Source organism: Lytechinus variegatus, chromosome 2 (genome assembly GCF_018143015.1).
Source record: "Lytechinus variegatus isolate NC3 chromosome 2, Lvar_3.0, whole genome shotgun sequence".
NCBI lineage: Eukaryota > Metazoa > Echinodermata > Echinoidea > Temnopleuroida > Toxopneustidae > Lytechinus > Lytechinus variegatus.
This window is the reverse complement of record NC_054741.1, coordinates 70,508,989-70,530,443: the sequence shown is the minus strand read 5'-3', so window position 1 is coordinate 70,530,443 and position 21,455 is coordinate 70,508,989. Positions and strand designations below refer to the sequence as shown.

The following is a 21,455-nucleotide window of genomic DNA, read 5'->3' as shown; positions in this document are numbered from 1 at the left end:
TACACAGTTGTGCTCAAAAGTTAGTAAACCCCACTACAATATGCACTCTTTAATGCTGAGTGTTGAATGTAGAAAACAACACTGCAATGTCAAGTGACCCCACAGAAACAAACTATAGACAATGTAATATTTTATCACTTGGATTCACAATAAAACATTTGAAACATGGCAGAACTTAAACACTTTAAATGTGTTCATTTTCTGGTGGGATTCACTAACTTTTGAGCACAACTGCAGGAATTACTTCAAACGTTTTTGAGCAAAGTGTAGTAACTGAAAATGACATGTATCCATGTTACCAGGCACCCCAACCGCAACAACAACAAAAATGCACACTATGATTTAAAGGACTGATTGTGATAGAGGAGAATGTCAGCTTTACAAGTCAATGGCATTGGATGGTTCTAACCCATTCAAGAGTAGATGGTTCTAACCAATTAAAGAGTACTGCCATGTACTACAGTGTTTGTTTTGAGAAAGAAGGAATTAAAGTTTGCACTCTATACAACCACTCTGTTGAATGAGACAATGCACTAAAGTAGATTAGTACTCACAGAAAGGATTATCTAACTGTCCTGAAACTTGGCCCACTTATTAAGCATATCCTTTTCATGATTACAGTCTACTTTCTAATTAAGAATGTAAAGCCTCATGGAAGACCAAAGTGAGACCTTTATTAAGGGTTTTTTAAGTCACCAAGTCTAATCAAACATTAATACAAGTACCAAATTCAAATTTATAGTACTGTATAAAGTCAATCAAAACAGCTAATACTCATGTTACATATAAAAGCCAAAACTTCACATCCAAACTATATACACCTTTATTTTTGAATTAGGACATGTTGATGTAAATACAGTTGACCAGACCAGAAGAAAAGTCAAGGGAGCCAGTTGGTGGCTCAATGCAATTTTGGGAAGTAGGATGAAACTTGCAAGAAAGAAAGAAAAGTACACTAATCAGTAATTAAAGTTACAACTTATTTTACAAGAAATCTATGTGCTTCTGTTTTGGATCTTTGCAAGACAAATCTCAATGACCTTTTAAAAACATAGTCTGGGAGATTATTCACGTAGTGTGACCCTTTTTGGGGCATTCTAATGGTGACAGGTCATATCATTTCAGTCCAAAATGCTGATCAATGTGTACAAAGTGTATATTATACATAGTTATGCAGTGTTCTTGTGACAACATGCAGTAGTTGTTTAAAAACTTGCTTTCATTTTATACTGTACCTTAGGAGGAGGATCTGGCCATTTAACAACAGGGATTCCAGTGACTCCAAGGCCTGGATCATCATCTTGGTGTAGCTCCAGCATCTCCTAAAATAAGCAATCAAACACAGTACAACAGGTTTGTTATGTAAATCTGTTCCAAGAGAATTTAAAACTTGCATGAATAGCATGGAAAACAAAATGGGATTTTAAACATCTTTTAAGTCATCTAATGTTAATAATTCTAAGCAGTATCTCAGAGTAAAATATGCAAGCTGGCTGAAACTATGTTTTCTCTAAATCTGTCAATTTTTCAATATTTTCTTGAGCACTTTTTATATTCTACAAGCATCATGGATACAATGACTTTTTTATACAATCTATCATTTAGCATGAGTCACCATACCTGCCAACATTTAGAAATTCAAAATCTGGACAATCAATGGCCAGGGAGTGCAGCAATAGAGGCCCCATGTGGAGGACAAGAAGGCAGTGCCCCCTGAGGCTCCTGGATTTTAGCAACTTTAACCCTAAAGGGACTGGGCTATTTGAAATTTTCTAAGGACCGGAGGGGGGGGGGATGAATGGGGCTATGGTGTTTTTCTGACTTTTTTTTATCTTATACAATAATCCAGAAATCGGGACCTTCTGATTTCTTGCCATTTTGAAAGTTGAAAATCAGGACGATTCTGATAAAATCAGGACAGTTGGTAGGTCTTAACCTATTGACTACTGACTTCTATGATTCTCATAGACTTTGCATAAGGACCACTCTGTTCCAGCAGGCAATTGGTTGAAACGTGAACACAACTCACCCTGGCATCTTCTAAGAGTTGATCAGGATTGTCAATGAGTTCTGGGACACTGCGTTTACTCCTTGGTAGACTCTCCAAGAACTCCACCAAGTTGATCAAACCTTCCATCTCGGCCCATGACAGGTGGACGTGCTCCTTGACTCCGCCCAACGATGAAGTCGATGCAAACTCTCCTCCCCCACTTCCAGTTGGCTCGAATTTGATCTCAAATTTCTCTGTGGAATCCTCAAATGAAAAATCCTTGTCATCCGAAGTATCCATGTCCATAGTTTGTCCCATTGCCAGTGATTTCAAGATGGCATCTGACATCTCATCCTCGTCTTCCACCTTCACGTTTCTATGGCGATGATTAATCTGAACTTCCTCCTCCTCATCCACCTTCACATGCACATCAATTCCATTCTCTTGCTTGATGCTATGTCCATTGTTTGTATATGCTAATTCTAATTGTTCCACCTGCGAGTTTCCAGATTGTCTGACATGCTGGCGACCGAGGAGGACTTCAACATACCTTGCGAGAGCAAACCAGTGGATCTCAAAGTAGAACGGGTAGCGGAACTTGGTTGGCACCTACAGGATAGAAAATATAAGAAAAATGGAACTAGAATTTTACATTTACCATTGAATATTTATTAGATATTATCCGTTTATGTACCTCTTAAACTGGTAAGTACATTCATACTATTGCTAACTGTATTGCATGATCGATCTGCCAGTTTGACACATTTTCCTCAAAAGAGATTTCAATGTAATTGAATAGCTTAATATTCGGTTCTCTCACAACATATTTTACATTATATGACACCTAGACAGATCCCTGTCATTTGATTGGTTGTTTGATATCGATCGTTCACTTCATTTACAATGACGTCATCAACCGTGCAATTTTGGATCCATACGATATTGTCCATTGCACGATCGCGGAGACCACCAGTACTCACGTGTATTGAGTGTGTGCAAACCACTACCATGCGCACTGCAGCTGTACTTTGTGCATATGCATATCGAGCTAATTTGCCTATAACCTCTGACACGGCCGATGCACGTGAATAAAAAACCGTAAACATGGCGGAGTTTGTTTTGATGACGTAAGAGGAATTGGAGAAATTAATCGATGGTGCTGATTCTGCTAATACTAAGAAACAAATCCAATATGCAGTGAGCCGTCTGGATTCATTTGCTAAGTTTGTTGGAACGTCTCTACCTGAAGTAGAAGCGCTGTCAGATGAAGCGCTCAACAAATTTCTGTCCCGATTTTACGCTGGACTGAGGAAGGCAGACGGTAACCTGTATGCAAAGAAATCGATGCTCGGTATCGGATAAGGATTGCATCGTCACTTCAAGACTGTAAGAGATGTTGATGTGAACAAGAAGGATAAGTTTCGTTGTTGTCATGAAACATACAAAGCAGTGGTGGGCAAGTTGAAAAAAGCAGGAAAGGGGTATGTCAAGCACAAAAGTGCAATTAGTAAGGAAGATATGGCCAAAATTTTGGCCAGTGATGTGCTTGATATTGCAACACCAGAGGGTCTGCAGAACAGTCTTCTTAGACATTATAATCTATTTTGCAAATAGAGGACAAGAAAATCTGCATGACATGAAACCAGATGACTTTGTTCTCCAGACAGATGATCAAAATCTTCATTATATCACACACCGTGACATGCTCACCAAGTCTAGAAGAGAGAATGAGGACAAAGAATGTAGTGGCTACATGTATGTAATACCAGGCTCTTTGAAGTGTCCAGTCTTAACGTTTCTAATTAACAAGGCAGCGTTAAATCCTGCACTTGTTTATGGCAACGCCCTAATTCTACAGTTCCCGCAGAGGGTCCATGGTACTGCAACTGTCCATTAGGTGTGAACATTCTTGACAATAAAATGAAAGAAATTGCCAAGGCAGCTGGTTGCACAAAGTGTTACACAAATCACAGCCTTCGTGCAACAACAGTCACCGTACTGGATCGCGCAGGTTTCGCTATCCGTGACATCATGTCTGTTACTGGCCATAGATCAGACATTTCACTCAAGCATTATGTCTCTACAAGCAACAGCAAGAAGAAAGAAATGAGTAGCAGGATTGCTTGCAAAATGATGCAAGATAATATGCCAAAATCTTCTAGTGCTAGTACTAGTATGATGAGTGCATCTGGTGCTGGCATTGAGAGTAGGCCTACAACCCAGCCTGCACTTGCTGATCAGGGTGACACACTGGATTCACTCTTGACATTGTCTCAAGAACAACTAATCCCACAAGAATCCAATTTCAACATCCAGAATGCAACGTCATCTTCTGTGCAGTACTTCCATTTTCACGGACCTATGAATTTCTATAACGTCAGCAAGTAGACTGCATCCAGGAACTTGTAAATATGTTCAGTGTTTGGAGTTTATGTTACGAACAAGTTTGGAATTTTTTGTGTTGGAGAAAACTTACTGTTTTTGCAATATTGGATTGGATTTCTATTTGAAACTTGTAATTGACTATTTTAACGTTTGAACATCTTGACATCAAGAGGACAAGTGACATAAGCCAAAATGTAAGTGCCTTCTCTCTTGTTTTCAAATTCATAAAATGTCAAGTGACAGAGATCTGTCTAGGTATCATATAAAACAAATAATGATTTTTTCATTCGTGCCATGGACAGAATATTTCATTCATTGAAAGATGAAATGAATGATCCATTCAACTCGGCTACGCCTCGTAGCCTTGTTGAATGGATCATTTCATCTTTCAATGAATGAAATATTTTGTCCATTGCACTCATAAACATTCATTATTTGTACACTAGACAATAACAATGGTATGTTCATGGTTCAGGCTTCATCATTAGGAAAACTTTAAGTAATCAAAGATGCTTGATTTGCAAGTTTGATTTTTTTCTTTTTTACTTACCCTTGTTCTGTCTTCAAGTTGCCAAACACCAAGCTGCTTCCGAACATTGAATGTGTGCAGGATATTACCACCAAACACCAGTGAATCTTCAGGCGTATAAACTGCATGGATCCAACCTACACAAGACAAAGACAAATATTTCTGAAAAAAATCATACTGAAAATTATTACAGTATAGAGTGTCCAGTATAAAAACCTGATAAACTTGGTGTATAAACCACATGTCATCCTACAGCATACAGATGCTGTAAAATTGAGGAAAAAATTTTAAGTTTCAGAATTTTCTTATTTTACATCTGAATTCAAGGAAATAACTTTTTGTAGAGATGGACTTTCCCTCTAACACAGTCTGAGAATGATGAATAAAATGTTAATTCTTAACAATTCAAGCTGGAAAAAAGAGTGTAAAAAAAGAAGAAATGTGTGGTCATTTTTTTTAGTTGTCACGTTTATCTATTCATTGCCTGCAGATCTCTTTAGTGAGGGCTCACATGAATCAGGGCATTTTATTTTAGTTTACTTCAGAGCATTGACGAATTTATAACCATTTTTTACTCTCTACTTCTTTTGTCATTTTTTTCTACTTACATTGAATTATTTAACTGTAATTTGTACGTTTTCTACAATTTTTATGTTTTATGATCAAATAAATAATAACATTGAATCTTCACCACCATAGACTAATGACTTCATACAGTATACATGAATACCTGTAGGGATCATGAATGTGTCTCCTGCCTCCAGGCGGATCCTGCCACACTCCATCACCCGGTCTCCAAGAAAGATATCTCCTTGCTTCCCTGACAACACCCAGGTCTCATACGTCTCCAGGTTCTCGTCCGTCGGTGGGATCAACCAAAACACCTGGTAGGAGAGGTGGGGAAGGCAGGGATAGAATGATGGATAAATATGGATAAAGTGGGTGGGGTTGGAGAGAGTTAGTAAAGACAAGAAGGGGTGAAGAAAAGAGGGAAAGAATGGAAGAGCGAAGAAAGGAACAAAATACAGGGAGGGAGGGGAAACAAGGAAGGAGAGTGGAAAAATGATGAAATATATTAAAAAAGAAGGAACAAAGAGAAAATATAAAAAGGGAGGAAGGGAGAAAAGAAGAAAGGAAGAATGAAATGAAGGAAGAAAGAAAGAACAAAGAGGAAATAAAACATAATAATTAAGTAAAGGATATAAAGGAGGGGAGGGGGAAATGCATGAAAAAACTTAAGAGAAACAATAATCAGTTAGCAACATTTGATCTATTAGTCCTTAGACATTACTTTGTGATCTGTCAGACCTGACTTTGCTCCTACATGTAATCTCTGAGGTATGTCGCAAGGTAATTAGACTATTATCTGGTTATTTTTAGGGAGTCAAAGACACTGGTTCAAGGTGAAACGAAACAAATTAAACACATTAAATCTATAACACATATCACTGCTTCTTTGATGTAAATACACCCCCACCCCAAACCCAGAATGTCAAAATCTGTTACAAATTGAATGGCTTTTTCTTTTGATTAATGATGGACCACAAAGATGTAATAAATAACTTACCTTTGATCCTCTGAGTATATGATACCAGACAGATGTACCACCAAAGTCAACATGGAAGTCTGTGTAGCACCCTTTTACACTCATCAAACAATACCTGTCAATTAATATACATAATTTACAGTAGTGGTAATAATCACACACACAAAAGAAAACCCTGAAAAACATTTTTCTAAAGAAATAATCATTATGAAAAAATAATCATCAAACATCTATCAGTATAAATGTATATTATGCATCATGCAATTTTATTAGACAATGATGAGTAACTCATTAATTAGCAATTGAGCAAAGCATTCTGTAATTTATATATGGTGTCATTCTGACAATTTACAATACACTACAAAAGCATGCATATATGTGCTTATTCATGTTGGTGCTTATAAAGTGTTACTTGATTTTCAATAACCTTCCTTTTTTCTAATGTTTGGCTTGCTTGTTTACTCAGTAAGAACTTCCTATTTTTAATTAACAATTAACCTTGCTTTCAATGACTTTCTCTTATAAGTGGATATTACTGCTCACTACAACTCCTTGAATTTGGTTTAAGGTCATATCGTATGTATCAAAGCCTCTGTAGTGTCTTCTAAAGTTTAATCATCTTTCAAACTTACTTTTGGACCTTGGGATATTTCATTTCAGCAAGAATATTGGTGCTATCTCTCTGGGTATCTATTAAATGACGAGGCCAAACATTATTCACCCAATCAATCTGACGAACCTGTTCAAAAACACAAAAAATCCTCTAATTAATCATCAACAAATAATTGTATGAATCAAATGATTTACAATACCTTGTACATGTGTTACTAGCCAGCTCTGCACTTTGAATTTGATATTGTGTGAAATGTAAGAGGCAGATGGAGAGGGGTCAGGAGCCCCAAGTTAGAGTCAAAGACCTTTTGTATAACCGTAAACAAATACTAACAAACTGATTTTGACAAACATAGCAGAAAACCACATAGCAATATCACTTACCACTTTTGGCTGCTGGACAGCGTCTGCTAATCTTGTGTGACTGAACTCAAGACTAATGACATTGTAAAGCTCCTTCCGATCAGGGCTTTCATAATACCTGGCAAACTGAGCCATGGTCATCTCAATGCCTTTCTGTGTGTTCACATCCATCACATCAACAACACGACGGCTCCCTGAAATATATCAATCACGTGTCTTGTTTACATTTAAATATCTTGTAAAATACCCCCAAAATTGTATTGTTTTTAAACATCTTATAAAATCCCCAATCTCACATTTTTGTAATTTTACATGATTCGTTTAACAGGTAATGATTTGAATTGAATTTTTATTTGATAACCTTAATTAGAACCCAATTAACAAAATAATTTCACAATATTTAATCTTCAACTGATGAGCAAAAGTTACATATCTGATAAGATGACAATATCAGATTATATACACCATATTAAACAATCTCAAGTTAATTAATAAACTTATAAATAGAAATGTTGAAATACCGTTGTACTAAAGAAAAGACATCTGTTCATCATGTGATCAATCAAATTGAATTTCTATATAACTAACAAATGATCCTGCCCATAGTAACATTGCATAAACTACTGACTACACTGAACATGAATAATATGGGGGAAAGGGACATACATGTACATGGATACAGCTTCAATTCACATTTCAATAAAAAAAGTTTACAACTTTCCATTTAGTGTAATTTATTCTCAATGATAGGTACTCACCAACAAATTGCTTGACATCGCTAACAGTGAAGTTACTATCTGGTGTCCTGAAATTAAGAAAACCGGTTGACTTATACAAACGTCTTGAAAAAAATTAGAATTGATAGGTTGTTGACCTGTAGTCCTGTGTTTTAAACCCTAGCTGTTTCGTAAACAATTTGCTCATAACATGGATGCTGGAATTCAATAGTTTCAACCAATAAATAGCTTGATGCTTTTGCCATTCTTAAAAAAAGTTTACTTTTTTGACAGTGTCCATGTTTCCTCTGGCAATGCATGTACTCTCAATAAAGAGCCCACTGGAAAGGATGCTATTCTATATGTAGTCAATGTCTTGTTTAAAGCATACACTTTATTCATTACTTGGACAACACACCCACCCAGTCAACCAGTCTTGATGAAATCATTCATACAGATCTGGGATGAAAGTGATTTTGGCTGAAGCAAGTTTCTGATCACTGTGAAAATTTACAATAATTTTTTTTTTAATAAATTTCAGAAATTTGTACAAACCTGATGTCAAGATGGGTAGATTCTTTAAACAAAAGAGGTGTATCAAAGCCATTCTCTTGAAGCCACTGAAGTGTGAAATCTATTAACAAATTCACAAAAAAGATGTTGCATGATTCATCCATGAAATTAAGTGGAATCCAACCCAAATAAAAACTTGATTTTAGGGGAAAAAGAAAAATCAGACAACTTGATTTAAGTGAAAGTTTGAACAATAAAGTTATGAATATTTTAATTTGTAAATATTTGTAATCCCTATACCCATGGAGACTTCAAATTGACCACATATGTGATGTCATAGTGTTGTAAGGACTACTCTTCTATGTACTCCAAATATATTTTTTTCAAACGTTTTTACTTCAAATTATATTTCTTATTTCATGAGGACATAAAACAATATACTACCTGGGTTATATTTAGATTTCTGACCCAGGGGAATGGACACTGGTACTAAGGAGAAAACCACAAATCCCTGATAATTAAGTACAGTACATGGCCTATGGGAAAGTTGTCCTTGCCTCTGGTCATAATTTGACACAGTTGCCAATTTGAAATCTGCATACAGTGTAGACTTGGGATCTCAATTTCAAAGCAGCGATAACTTTCTGATTGCCTTGGTAGTCTGATTTCTTTCAAACTTTCACCATTCTCTTTTATTAATTTTTCTCCTTTCCAACACAACAATTTATGACCTAGGCTGGATTCACCTCTAAAAAACATCTACTAGTTGTTGAAATAGATTTAAATAAGAAGATGAGGAATAGAATGGGGAGTGGAGAATGGTTGGAGGAAGAGGGGGAAGTTGTTACAGGGAATATAGAGGAGGAAAAACTTTCACCATTCTCTTTTATTAATTTTTCTCCTTTCCAACACAACAATTTATGACCTAGGCTGGATTCACCTCTAAAAAACATCTACTAGTTGTTGAAATAGATTTAAATAAGAAGATGAGGAATAGAATGGGGAGTGGACTCAGTGGAGAATGGTTGGAGGAAGAGGGGGGAAGTTGTTACAGGGAATATAGAGGAGGAATTTAAACAGAAGGAATTAAAATGAGAAAAGAGCAACTTGGAAAAATAGGAATAGGGAAAGGACGAGTCTGCACTCTAGAAGGGAAAATAGTGGTCATGGTAAATTTAACAGGTTGTGTGCATAATTCTTTCCAATATAGATGTAACTGGCCCAGCTTAGTGAGATAACACCTTTTATCTACTACATGTACTTTTGAGGCCATAATCAGGTATGCAGAAAATTGAAAAATTACAGCTTGTGGTTCATAGTATAAATATGAATCTTGATTTCATCTAAGTACCCAGTATTAAATATAAATAAATTTTGCAACATGCATTTGTCATCACAAATACAATTTCATGAATGATATACATATTTTGCAATCTAGATTAAGATTAAGAAAACTATATTTCAAGATTTGGAATTGTGACGTCATAAATGAGTAGCTGCCCCATATGTTATATAAAACAAAAGGCATATATTTCAATTTTTTAATTGTGATGACTTATTTTTGTTTTCTTTTGAAGAACAGGTTTGAAATGATTTGTCTAATGATTTACTGAAGGTACAGTAAAAACCCTTTTCAATTTTCTGAGAAAATGGCATTTCAGTTGCACTGATTTTTTACCGAAAGCTGCTTGCATACATTATGTGTCACAAAGCAAATAGTTAAAGTTACATGTGTAACTTTTTTTATTATTTCATGGATTTTTCTCAAAACTTTGGCTGTATTTTTAAACATTTGTTTTCTGTTATTTTTTACAATTAACTTTTTGTCAGGGTGAACTTCCCCTTTAATACTATCAAATACACAATCTGTGTCTCAAGAAAATTTAGTTTTAAACTTACCTTGGCTACTCATAGTCTTGACCATTGGGAAGTTGTAACGATCTGTTGTGAGCTTATCGTCCAGAGTAAACGTCCTCCTCCCTTCAATCTCATCATCTTGATGCTCGCCTTCGTCATAATGACGACGGACCTTGTGGCGCTAGATAAACAAATTGATCATGTGATCGGGAGGTCATTTTAATAATTTATTCATGATTTATTCTAGCAAACTTTTCTCTTCTTCCACTCTTCTGACATCTTTTAAATCAACATACTTATTCTGTCATTTTCCATAAGACCCAAACTGCTCACAAAGAATTAAATTGTGTGGAATTATGTAATCTTAAAACTTTAAAGCATAAAAAACGGGTTTTAAATGCCTTCTTGAATACAATTAGTGATGAAGAATATCTACTTGTAAGTGAAAGATCATTCCATTATTTTGAAGCTGACAGAATTCAATACACCTACATGTATCACAAGCAATGCTGGTCCCGGGGGGGCACTTACATTGGCGAGTGGATACCATGCGCGACAAAAAAAACACGTAAAAAGGATGTCTTTTTCACGATAGGGCACGTTACGTACGTAACGTGATAAGGGTGTCAAAAACACAAAAATAATGAAAAAAGGGTATCTATTTCGCTAGGAAAATTACGTGTTTAGGGTCGAATATGCAGGGATGATAAAACAAAATTAAAATGTTTTATAAAGGATGTCCTGTTTGCCCCAAAACATTGTGTTTAGAGTCCAATTTGAGCGAGGTTTAGAAGGTGGGGTCGTACTAAACCAAATAGTAAAGCCGACGACCGAAGGACCTGTAACAATAAAACATTCCTGTACTTGTTTAGGGGTTCATTTCAGGGAATATTTGCCAAGAGTATCGTTTTGTTTCCAATACTTGTTAAGGGTAGGGTTTCACACGCCAATACTTGTTAAGGGGTGCATTTTCAGAAAAATGGAAATTACGTGTTTAGGGTGCTTTTCGAGACCCCATGGTCGCGCATGGTATCCACTCGTGAATGGAAGTGGCCCCCCCCCCCCCCCCCCCGGATGCTGGTACATGTATAAAACTTGTGAGATGGAGAGGGTATATTGGCTGGCCAATACAGGGAAACACTTATCACTTCTCCAAAGCTCAATGAATATAGGGAGAAGATACACTGTAAACCAACATTTGAAATTCAAATGTAGTGAATAGCTCTGAGGATACTAGAGATAAATGCACATTGCAGCCTACACTATAAACAAACAAGCGAACTTAACATACAGGACATGTAAATGTACACGTATATGCATGCACTATATGCCTGTAATTGTCAGTGACATGATTTTGTTGTGAATTGATTGATTTTAAATTACATTTTACAAAGTGGCCTTTATAGTTTAGGTGATTTTTGTACCAAAATTAATAATAATAATAATACACAACATTTATAAAGCGCTTTATACATAATGTTTCAAAGCGCTAAGAAAAGAAAGAAATGATAAGAGTACGAATAGTATAAGACAATTAATTAGGATTATATAGTATACAACAAATATAATGAAAGTAACAATATCATTACTACAATTAATTAGAAATACAATATAGAAATAATCTAAACAGATAGAACTTAAATACAAAAGATCGACATCTGAATCAATTAAAATCATAAACTACTGAAATATTAAATACAATATGACTTGTGATACAATTTAACCGAGGGGTATAATTACATGCCAATCAGTAAGGCAGGGAAGATAGGATAACCAAAATTAAAAGAGGTGAGTTTTCAAGAGGGACTTAAACAATTCTAATTAACAGGAGATTTAATGATCTTTCAAATACATTGTTTTATCATGAATTTGAAAGTTAAATTAAGGATTGCAAACATATGTATGCATACAGGGAAATCCATATGAAACCAGAAATGATCAAACAAGGAAATATGCACATTGGTTTTCTCCAGTACTTCCATGTCCTTTTAATTTCAACACAAATTGCAAGCCATTAATCGGCATCCATATTGAATCATGTACATGTAGGTCTTACACATATCTGGTTTGTAAGTACATGTAGTGTACTCATGCGGAGTGGTGCATCATTGTATCAAATATTCAAATGTGTATTAAATGTATCAGTTTGGTAGAACAGTAGAAAAGCTAGAGCACATAATTTGTAAACAGGCCTAATGTTGGCGTGTACATGTACTACAGTGCATTTAGCATTGACCATAACCAGGCAATAGACACGTGTACTCAAGAAGCTGATCCTTTCACAAAGAAAGCATCATTTCCATTCACTACTAGCTGTAACAGTTCAATGCCCGGCCCATAAAAGAGGTCACTCCAATCATATCTTCATCATGCTCCAATGCTAAAAGATACTGTACAAAAGGAACCAACCCAAAGCCCAGACCTTCTCCCCCCCCCCCCCCCCCTCTTCCCTTCTCTCTCCCTCCCTCTCATACACTCTCTCTTTCTCTCATTGGCTCACTCAAAAGCCCCCCTCCCCTCTCCCCTTTTCATTGTCCTTCTCCCCCTCCCTCTCTATCTGCTTTCCCTGCAGCTGTGCCATTGTCAAGCTTCCCACACACACATGCAGCCAATCAAAGACCAGCAACATGACCAGCAATGCAAACCCCCATCCCCTAGACCTTTGTCCACCAGACAAACAACACAAGTGCATGTCGCATCTCCAACACAAAGAAAACTCACCCACATTCACAGAAAGCACTGATCCAGTTTTTCAAACAGAACGCTTTTTCTCCTACTCCAAACTGCACCAAGCATAACACTAACAGCCTTGTGAACGAGTCCAATACTTTCTATATTTTGCCTGTTGTACTGGAAGTCAAAGCTAGAGAGATCATCTATCAGGATATACCAAAGGTACATGTGGCTACAGCTATTTATAGAATTGTGAATATTGGTGTCAATTTCATTTTCAACAATACTAATAATGTGTGTATCATACATACTGTACAGATTGGTGTATGCCAGTGTATGTGAGTGACCTAACATTCGTGAGTGCTTTTGAAAGATATACATGTACATACAATGTAGGCCTATATATTTTTTCTTTTTCTTTTTTTTACAGCATGTATTCTTCTCCCTTTCCATTCCGATTCCCCCTCCCTCTCTCTCTCTAACACACACACACACCCACACAGACGCAAACATATTAAATCATCTCACTCCTTATTTCTTTCAATCTTTCTCTCTCTAGTTTTATGTCTTTATTATCACTGTTACTTTTTTCTTCTGAAGCTTTTAAAATAATCAAATTTAATACATCTCAAAGTGTGATTTTATTTTTACTGTCCAAAGATTATAAGCCTGAATTATGTATTCACATCATGACTACAGTGTATAATCATCAAACAAGGAATATGACTTTAATTTTAGTACTTTTATAATTTTACTACTTTTAGTTTTATTTATTTATATATTTGGGGAGCAAAATGGTGATTTTTGCTCTTACATCTCCTTTTGAGCTTGAATAGTCACCAAGTATAAAGATAGTTTACATTTTGGGAAAGAAAATTACACAAGGAAGTCTGGATCCAAACATGCACTTAAAATAGCATTAAAAGTCAAGAGGTAAAATAAAAAAGGTTTTGCTTAATTACCCAGTATTTTAATTTTTTTTTAAAAGCAGTTGTACATGTATGCACAACTCAGTAACATGCAAATGACAGGTCAATGTCCCTCATTCCTTTTGTTTATTCTTTGAATATATACAATTTTTACAGATTTGACAATAAGGACCAACTAAACTGATCCATAAAATTCCCAAACAATGGTAATTCTACATGTTCAGGGAGGAATAAATCTTTGTTTTTAAACATGACAATAAGGATAGAATTAAGGGAAACATAAAAATGAAATAATTTTCTCATTTTACATCCAATTATAATGAAATTATCAGTGTTTTGTTTGTCTAATTTGCCTTTAAAATATTAATGCAAAAAATTAGGCAGCCATTACATGAGTTGCATACAAAAAATCATATTTATTTTTATTTATTTATTCTTTTATTTATATATTTATTTATTTATTCTTGATTTATCCAATGTCAGCAGTCCTGAAAAGTTTTGCAGTCCCTCTATTATCAAACAAAAGGGTCAGACATTTCTAACAGTGTTTATGACCAATCATTTAATTACAAGAAAAATAAACTCTTACAATGTGGGGATTTGACAAAATCAAATACCCCTTTCATAAACCATCCTCAAATTATCCGCCTGAGGGTTATGCAGATAATTCAATAAAAATTGCATTCACAAACTCCGAAAATAATCCGCACTTTTTTTTACGAACGCCCGACCTGAAAAAGGCGTATAATTATCATGGCAACTGCACACGCCCCCTCCAATGGGGTTGTGTTGGAAAAGGGTGACCCTATGACTGTACCATGGCAATTATCCGCATTACTTTCGAAATGCGTTCATAAAGTCAAAATCTGGTCCCGATGCTGCTATTATGGGGATAATTGCAGCATCAAAATAATGCGGATAACTCTGTTCCTTCTCGATTTTACGACCAAATTATGCGGATAATATCCGCATAATTGGGGTTATGAAAGGGGTAAACGTTTTAACCAAACCCTCGATTGCTTTACTATTTAGCTGCTGTTATCAAATTTGAAACCAGCTTTATGTCAAGGAAAAATTAGTATCAAGATGATACAGGAACGGACTTCCTTATGATGTGAGGATTTATTTTTAATTTTGCCATATCTCATGTCTACATGTTACAGGTTCATCGCAAGAGAAATGTCTGCTAAGTCTGCTTATCAACGTTGGCATGAATGGAGATTGCGTGTGGTGTCAGACTCCAACCAACATGAGAACATCAAGCAAAGACAGCGGGAACAGAAGAGAAAAGAAAGGGCAAAATTCAAGGAAGAGGCATCCAACACCCAATTGGAAGCAAAGAGGGCAGCAGATAGACAGAGACAGCGTAGACGAAGGGCTAGGCTCAGGGCTGCCAAAGAAATGGAAGCTGCCTCGGGAACTGGTCCTGTAGTTGATGCAGCCAGTATAAACCCAAGGGTTGTTCCACAGATGACCAACAAAGGCAGAGAACATTCCCACTCCAAGTCCAGCCGGCCTCAGATGAAGATAAGCGTCACAGGACTCATTTCTGCCAAGAAAGGTAATCGCATTCCAGACAAAAACACAGCAGCACCCACTATAGGCCTGCACACTTGGGACAATTTGAATGGACATGGTAATCAACAATTTCATGGCAGAATGGAAGCCAAATTGAAAGATGTCAAACAGAAGAGTCCTGTTGCAAGGGAAACTCGGTTCCTAGGTGATCTGCTTGTGCCAAAGAATAACAACCTTCTGTCACTCTCATCACCCCATGGTCCAAACACTCAACAGATCCCAGAACAAGATCAACCACTATGTCTGAAGACAGTACCAAGGCTGGCAAAGACTGTTGATAGAGATTACAAGAGAACTCTCATAAGTCCTTCAGACCATCTAAAGAAGGTAAATTCTTCTCCAGACTCTTGGAATACTGACTTAAGTGGCAGGAAGAGGTCAAGGAAGCAATCAGTACCACTAAAATATGTTGCCTTGCATTGATCTAACAAACAACATAGAGAGTCCTTGACTTGTGACAAGATCAATGGCACTTCGATACAAATAAACATCATGATCACCATTTGGGAACTTCTTTGACATGAATCCTAATTATAACTCAACTAAGCAATTGCGTGAGGTACATCATTGTACATATGTTAAGTACTGTAGCAGATAAATAGAGAAGGATTTTAAAGGGAAATCTAGGCTGGAATGAATGTGTTTTGAGTAAATCTATGGAGTGAAGTTTAACAACCAAAACCGTAGAAAACACTGATGAATAATGATGTAGTTATTGTAGTAAAAAAGTGAGCTGATGATGCCATGCCCTTGTAACAAAATTAATCAATAAGAGTCAGACTAAAATCCTATGTTTCACAATCTAACAGAAATTGAATAAAAATGTGATTTGATACATACAAAAGAAAAGGCAAAAAGTATCAATTTTTCATTGGAAATGAAAATCATACAGATTTATTTTTCAGAGAAACAAAGGAAAAGTGTTTTTTGGTTTTATTGACAAGATAAATTTGTAAAAACAAAATTGTACAGTACATACATGTATACCAAACTTGTATGAAGCCTCAGGAGAAAAAAGTTCTGAGGCTACTTTTTGAACTTACCACTCAAATTTTATTATTCTTTTACACCTTACATAGTTACTTATTGGTATTTCCAAGGAGCTTTTGGTTGTCCAGGGTTTGTATGGGCATTCCGGGGGCTAATTTCCCTTTAAAGGGATGGTCCGGGCTGTAAACATTTGTATCTACCAGTAAATAAATAGAGTAAAATTCACAGAGCAAAATGCTGAAAATTTCATCAAAATCAGATAATAATGAAGTTATTGAACAGTTATATGCACATCGTCATGAATATTCATTAGGTGGGCTGATGATGTCACTTTTCCCACTTTCACTTTTCTTACATGTATGTTATTACATGAAATCATAAATGTTTCTTTTTTCATACATGTGTAAATGATATGTCTCCATTATGATGAAATAAGTTGTGGCATTAAAAAACTAATGCACTTTAATAATCAGTTGTCAATCCAATTGTTTAAGTTTTTGGTAGAAATTTTTTGAATAAACCTCATTTCATAAAATGAAATACAAAAGAACAAGTGGAGTTATGACATCATCAGCCCACCTAATGAATATTCATAAAGACATTCCTAGAACCATTTCACCGGAATAATACAAATATTTAAAATTCAATAATTTCGTAATTTGTGATCCAATTTTGATCAAATTTTCAGCACCTTGCTTTGTGAATTTTACTCTATTCATTGAGATATAAAATTCTCCAGCCTCAACCATCCCTTGAAGCCCCCATGAAATTTGTTACATGCATGTTAAATTTTATGTACAGTTGTGCTTAAAAGTTAGTGGACCCTTCCAAAAAATGCACTTCTTCATGCTGTGGGATAAATGTAGACAACACTACAATGTTTGACGAGCCCAGAGAAACAAACTTTATTGAATGTAATATTCTATCACCTGATTTCACTATTAAATATCTAAACATGGCAGAACTTCAACTCTTTTTTATTCATTTTTGGTGGGGTTCACTAACTTTTGAGAACTACTGTATGTGGTTTCATATTTCCAAGTAACTATTTCCAGGTCACAAAATTTTAGAATCACAATTAAATGGGCCTACTATACAACTACAAGGGCATACAATGAGGATGAGGATGTGTTCATAATAATAATTTGTTTGAGAATTTGAAGTACAAAAACAAAAGATCAGGCTTACATATTTCTCTTGTCATATTAAAGTTGTCTACATTTTTTGTGACAATTTCCAATGTTATAAAAATCCTGTCAGTGTTATAATGAATAATAAAATTTGATTCAATTTCATGACATGCTATCTTAGTCTGACAATTATCTCTCTACATGTGCATGTATTCCACCATTACATAAGTTACTTAATTCTTTACTGCAAATTCAAGAATGGGTAAATTTTGACAGGAAAATGGAAGGAAATGTGAAGGAAGGCTTTGGTTATAGCATGGTTGCAGGGATGCCACTTTAAAGTTAATATTATAAGCAAAAAAAAAACACATGGAATTTATCCACTTCATACATACAAAAAAGTGCTTTCTATTGCAGAAAATATTGGATTTTTCAAGATTTGTTCTGAAAAGTGACATCCTTGTGGCAATTCAAAAGAATTTTATAAAATCAAGTTTGGATTGAACTTATATAATTTGAACCCTTGAATAATCTTAATTTGAGAGGAATTCCAAAAATGTATCTGTCATATGGTATGGTAACTGTCTATGTAAAGGTTCAGGAAATAATGGAACAAAAGTAGGGGGTGACAAATGGTGTATAAATATATTCTTGATTGGAAAAGTTAAAGTGTGGCACCAAATTCTGATATATAAAGAACTGAAGTGTCCTACAACATTTACGAACAGAGGGGCTTGAGGCTGAGCGGGAGAGTCCCGCTGATCAAGGAATTCAATAATAAAATCAAATATATTCATAAATTCTAAATATTTTATAAATTCAGAATTCAGTGATAAGGAGAAAAAATCACTTGCAAAGGGGCAAAAGGCAGTTCCTGTTTTCGAGAAGACAAGTAAAAGAAATGGTGACCCTTTTCAAGCAGTCATAATACAGTTTTCCTACTATGATGGTGGTCCCCAAGTCTGCACACCCCAACATGAATTTCTTTAAGTTATAAAACTTGCAGTTAATAATGTTCTTTATATTATTTTTAACTTGAAGTGTACCAAATATATTATAAAAATGTGAAAGAAATAAGATTTTCTTGGAAAAGACCTCAGGCAGTCATTTTTAGATTTGAAAACAAAAATGGTACCCCATCATGTCTGCGCACCCATTGATTCAATTGGCACACGATTCGGGGATTTTGATGAGAAAGAATTTATTTTGAGGCCATCACATGAAGTGCCCAACATTCATTATTTTCCCACCATTTTGAGTCAGATTTTTTAATGAATATCTCTCTATGTATTGCATATGTACAGTCTGTGTCCACTGCATATCTTCTTTTACAAAAATCGCGCAGATACATGTGTGCGCAAAGAAAGAAGACTGTGCAGACTTGTGGGAACTTGCCATAAAGGGGTTGCTTGATCCATGATATTGAACTTCAATGTCCCTCTTAAGTTTGATTAAAGTTGTAAAAAAAAAAGAATAATGAATAGTACAACTTGGAGTGAAACTTAAAATCAGGGTTGTAAAAGTAAAGATTAAAGTTAGTATTTATATTTTTATTAAAATATATAGGCCTAGTCCTATACCATTTTATTAATTCATGCAAAAACACATTTTGTTGTTTCTTGGAAAATCATATTATTCATAACTGTGCCAAGATAAGTGAGAATGAGAATTTTTAATTTTGAAATATTTTTATCAGTTTCTAAAATATTTTGCTTCAACTTGGTGACTTTAATGTGGGAACAAACAAAGGGAGATCGTGGCACATGTTCTTATTTGTAAACATAGAGTAGACACGTGAGTTTGACCAATGACAATCGAGAAAAGAAAAGGGCACACCTCCTCATGAATATCAGCATCATTTCTAAAATCCAACAACTTTGGTAAAATCTTAGCCAAAATGAATGGAAGTGTTTTAAAACAACCATCAACATCATCTCATGAAAATTATCAAAAGACTGGAGCACAAATTCATAATCAAATGTTGTGAAATTTGCGAAAAAATAACGAAATTGTACCGTTCTTCAGTGGCAGCTCGAACACAACGACGTGCTTACGTCATGTTCAACGTGCACATCGCACGGGAAAGATTCCCGCGAATACTCGCTGGGTCCTCGCTCTATGTGGGCTGACATGGCGATTTGTGCAACTTAAAATCGCGACAAATAATAGTTTGTCGGCCGATTTCTTATATTTTTAACATCTACATTGTAAGGGATGGGTTGATCCTCCATAATTATAATCCATACGAGATAAAATGTAAAGGTTATAAAGATTTTTCTCAAAATTTTCAATTGTCAAAATCGCAGCCCTCCGTTCTGCACAAAATGAACGACACTGAATTCTCATGTGCCTTCGACAAAGCGGAACATTTATGACCATAAAAGATGGAAATCGAAGTCTTACTCACCAAAGACCGACCAGTTTCCGTTTGCGATGTCATACTGATTTCTCAAATCCAACGATAGACCACAAATATAACAGGATTCCTAAACCAACATTGTGTTTTCATGTGTATTTTCACTTTTGGTCAAAACCGATTCTTCATGGCGGCCCTGTTTCGTCACGTACGCTTAATTAACATATGATTTGCATACTCGCATTAGTCTACAATCAGTCGTGAATCGGTACAGAAACCAATTTTAGACACTGGGTGAAGACATCGTTTTCTACCCGATTTGGTATTATGTATCGTTCATAATTTTTGCCAATTAATTAATAATTTTATTTTCCATCCATTCCCTTCGCCTTTTGGATGTCACGAGGGAGAAACAATCCCAAATGGCGCTTGTAGAAGTGAAAAGTTATGTGTATATTTATCCCGGTGTATAATATGTATACCAACAACATGTCTCCTATCCCCGGGCTCCTATCTTACATAATTCAACCTGAATTTCAACTTGGCCCAGTAGCAGCCACAGCTTGCTCAACCCAAGATGCAACATCACTGGGTCTTTTATCATCTTTTTTTAGCATAACACACTTCCGAAATATTTTTTATGTGAAAAATAAACAAAAAAATCAAGGTAGGTGTGAAAGAGAAAAAGGAATACTAGCTTATTTGGCAGCTCATAAAATACTGAGAGGACATATAAAAATCTATAACCAGCAATTTGGTATAACAAATGCTAAAAACTCTGCCTTGCATTTCTAGGTCTACTTCTTACATGAATATGAATTTCAGGTTTTGTCAAAAGTACATCTCCCCTTTATTTTTTCTTTTTAAATATAGAAGTCGATGGGTGCTTCAAGGATCTCATTTGCAATCAATTAAAAATTTCAATTGATAAATAAGAGTTAGAGTTTAGCAAATCCAACCATATACTCTAAATTGCCCAATCTGATCAACCAACTAGTAATCATTTTAAAAAATTGCAATTAATTGAAATAACTGATTTGGGGCTTCATTTTATTTTATTGCAACTTTCATGCAATGCCCACTAATAAGTCACACCTACAAGGGATGGTATGGTGGTTTTAATAAAAGCTGAAAGATTATAAAAAAATAAAGATAAAAATTACGAAAAATCCACAACAGAATTGGGGGAGCTATTCATTTTTAAAAAGTTTTGCAATGCTAACTTCATGTGAGCAGCCACATATTCTCCATTTTTTATGGTACATGACTAAAAATATGAAATGTGTCT

The 21,455-nt window shown here is 35.4% G+C and overlaps 2 protein-coding genes across 6 annotated transcripts in view; one reads left to right on the top strand and one right to left on the bottom strand.

The window, feature by feature from the left end:
* Window positions 1–20,399, bottom strand: part of LOC121408865 (lysine-specific demethylase 2A-like) — a 30,571-nt gene extending 10,172 nt beyond the window's left edge. For 2 of the 5 annotated variants that reach the window (XM_041600545.1, XM_041600549.1), the window contains exons 1-11: window positions 12,568–12,692; window positions 10,554–10,692; window positions 8,697–8,775; window positions 8,184–8,230; window positions 7,447–7,619; window positions 7,083–7,189; window positions 6,472–6,565; window positions 5,635–5,788; window positions 4,926–5,041; window positions 2,030–2,599; window positions 1,236–1,322 (exon numbers count right to left, since the gene is read on the bottom strand). In XM_041600545.1, coding sequence (XP_041456479.1) covers window positions 1,236–1,322; window positions 2,030–2,599; window positions 4,926–5,041; window positions 5,635–5,788; window positions 6,472–6,565; window positions 7,083–7,189; window positions 7,447–7,619; window positions 8,184–8,230; window positions 8,697–8,775; window positions 10,554–10,692; window positions 12,568–12,603 — 1,602 coding nt within the window. In that variant the 5' untranslated portion in view covers window positions 12,604–12,692. Of the gene's footprint in view, window positions 1–1,235; window positions 1,323–2,029; window positions 2,600–4,925; window positions 5,042–5,634; window positions 5,789–6,471; window positions 6,566–7,082; window positions 7,190–7,446; window positions 7,620–8,183; window positions 8,231–8,696; window positions 8,776–10,553; window positions 10,693–12,567; window positions 12,693–12,720; window positions 12,766–13,232; window positions 13,321–20,218 lie in introns of those variants that run through there. The other 3 variants (XM_041600546.1, XM_041600548.1, XM_041600547.1) reach the window with 3 other exon arrangements.
* Window positions 13,301–16,590, top strand: LOC121408868. The gene is made up of 2 exons (XM_041600555.1): window positions 13,301–13,406; window positions 15,277–16,590. The coding sequence occupies exon 2, from the start codon at window positions 15,293–15,295 to the stop codon at window positions 16,112–16,114; it is 822 nt and encodes a 273-aa protein (XP_041456489.1). The 5' UTR covers window positions 13,301–13,406; window positions 15,277–15,292; the 3' UTR covers window positions 16,115–16,590.
* Window positions 20,400–21,455: the final 1,056 nt, after the last annotated feature.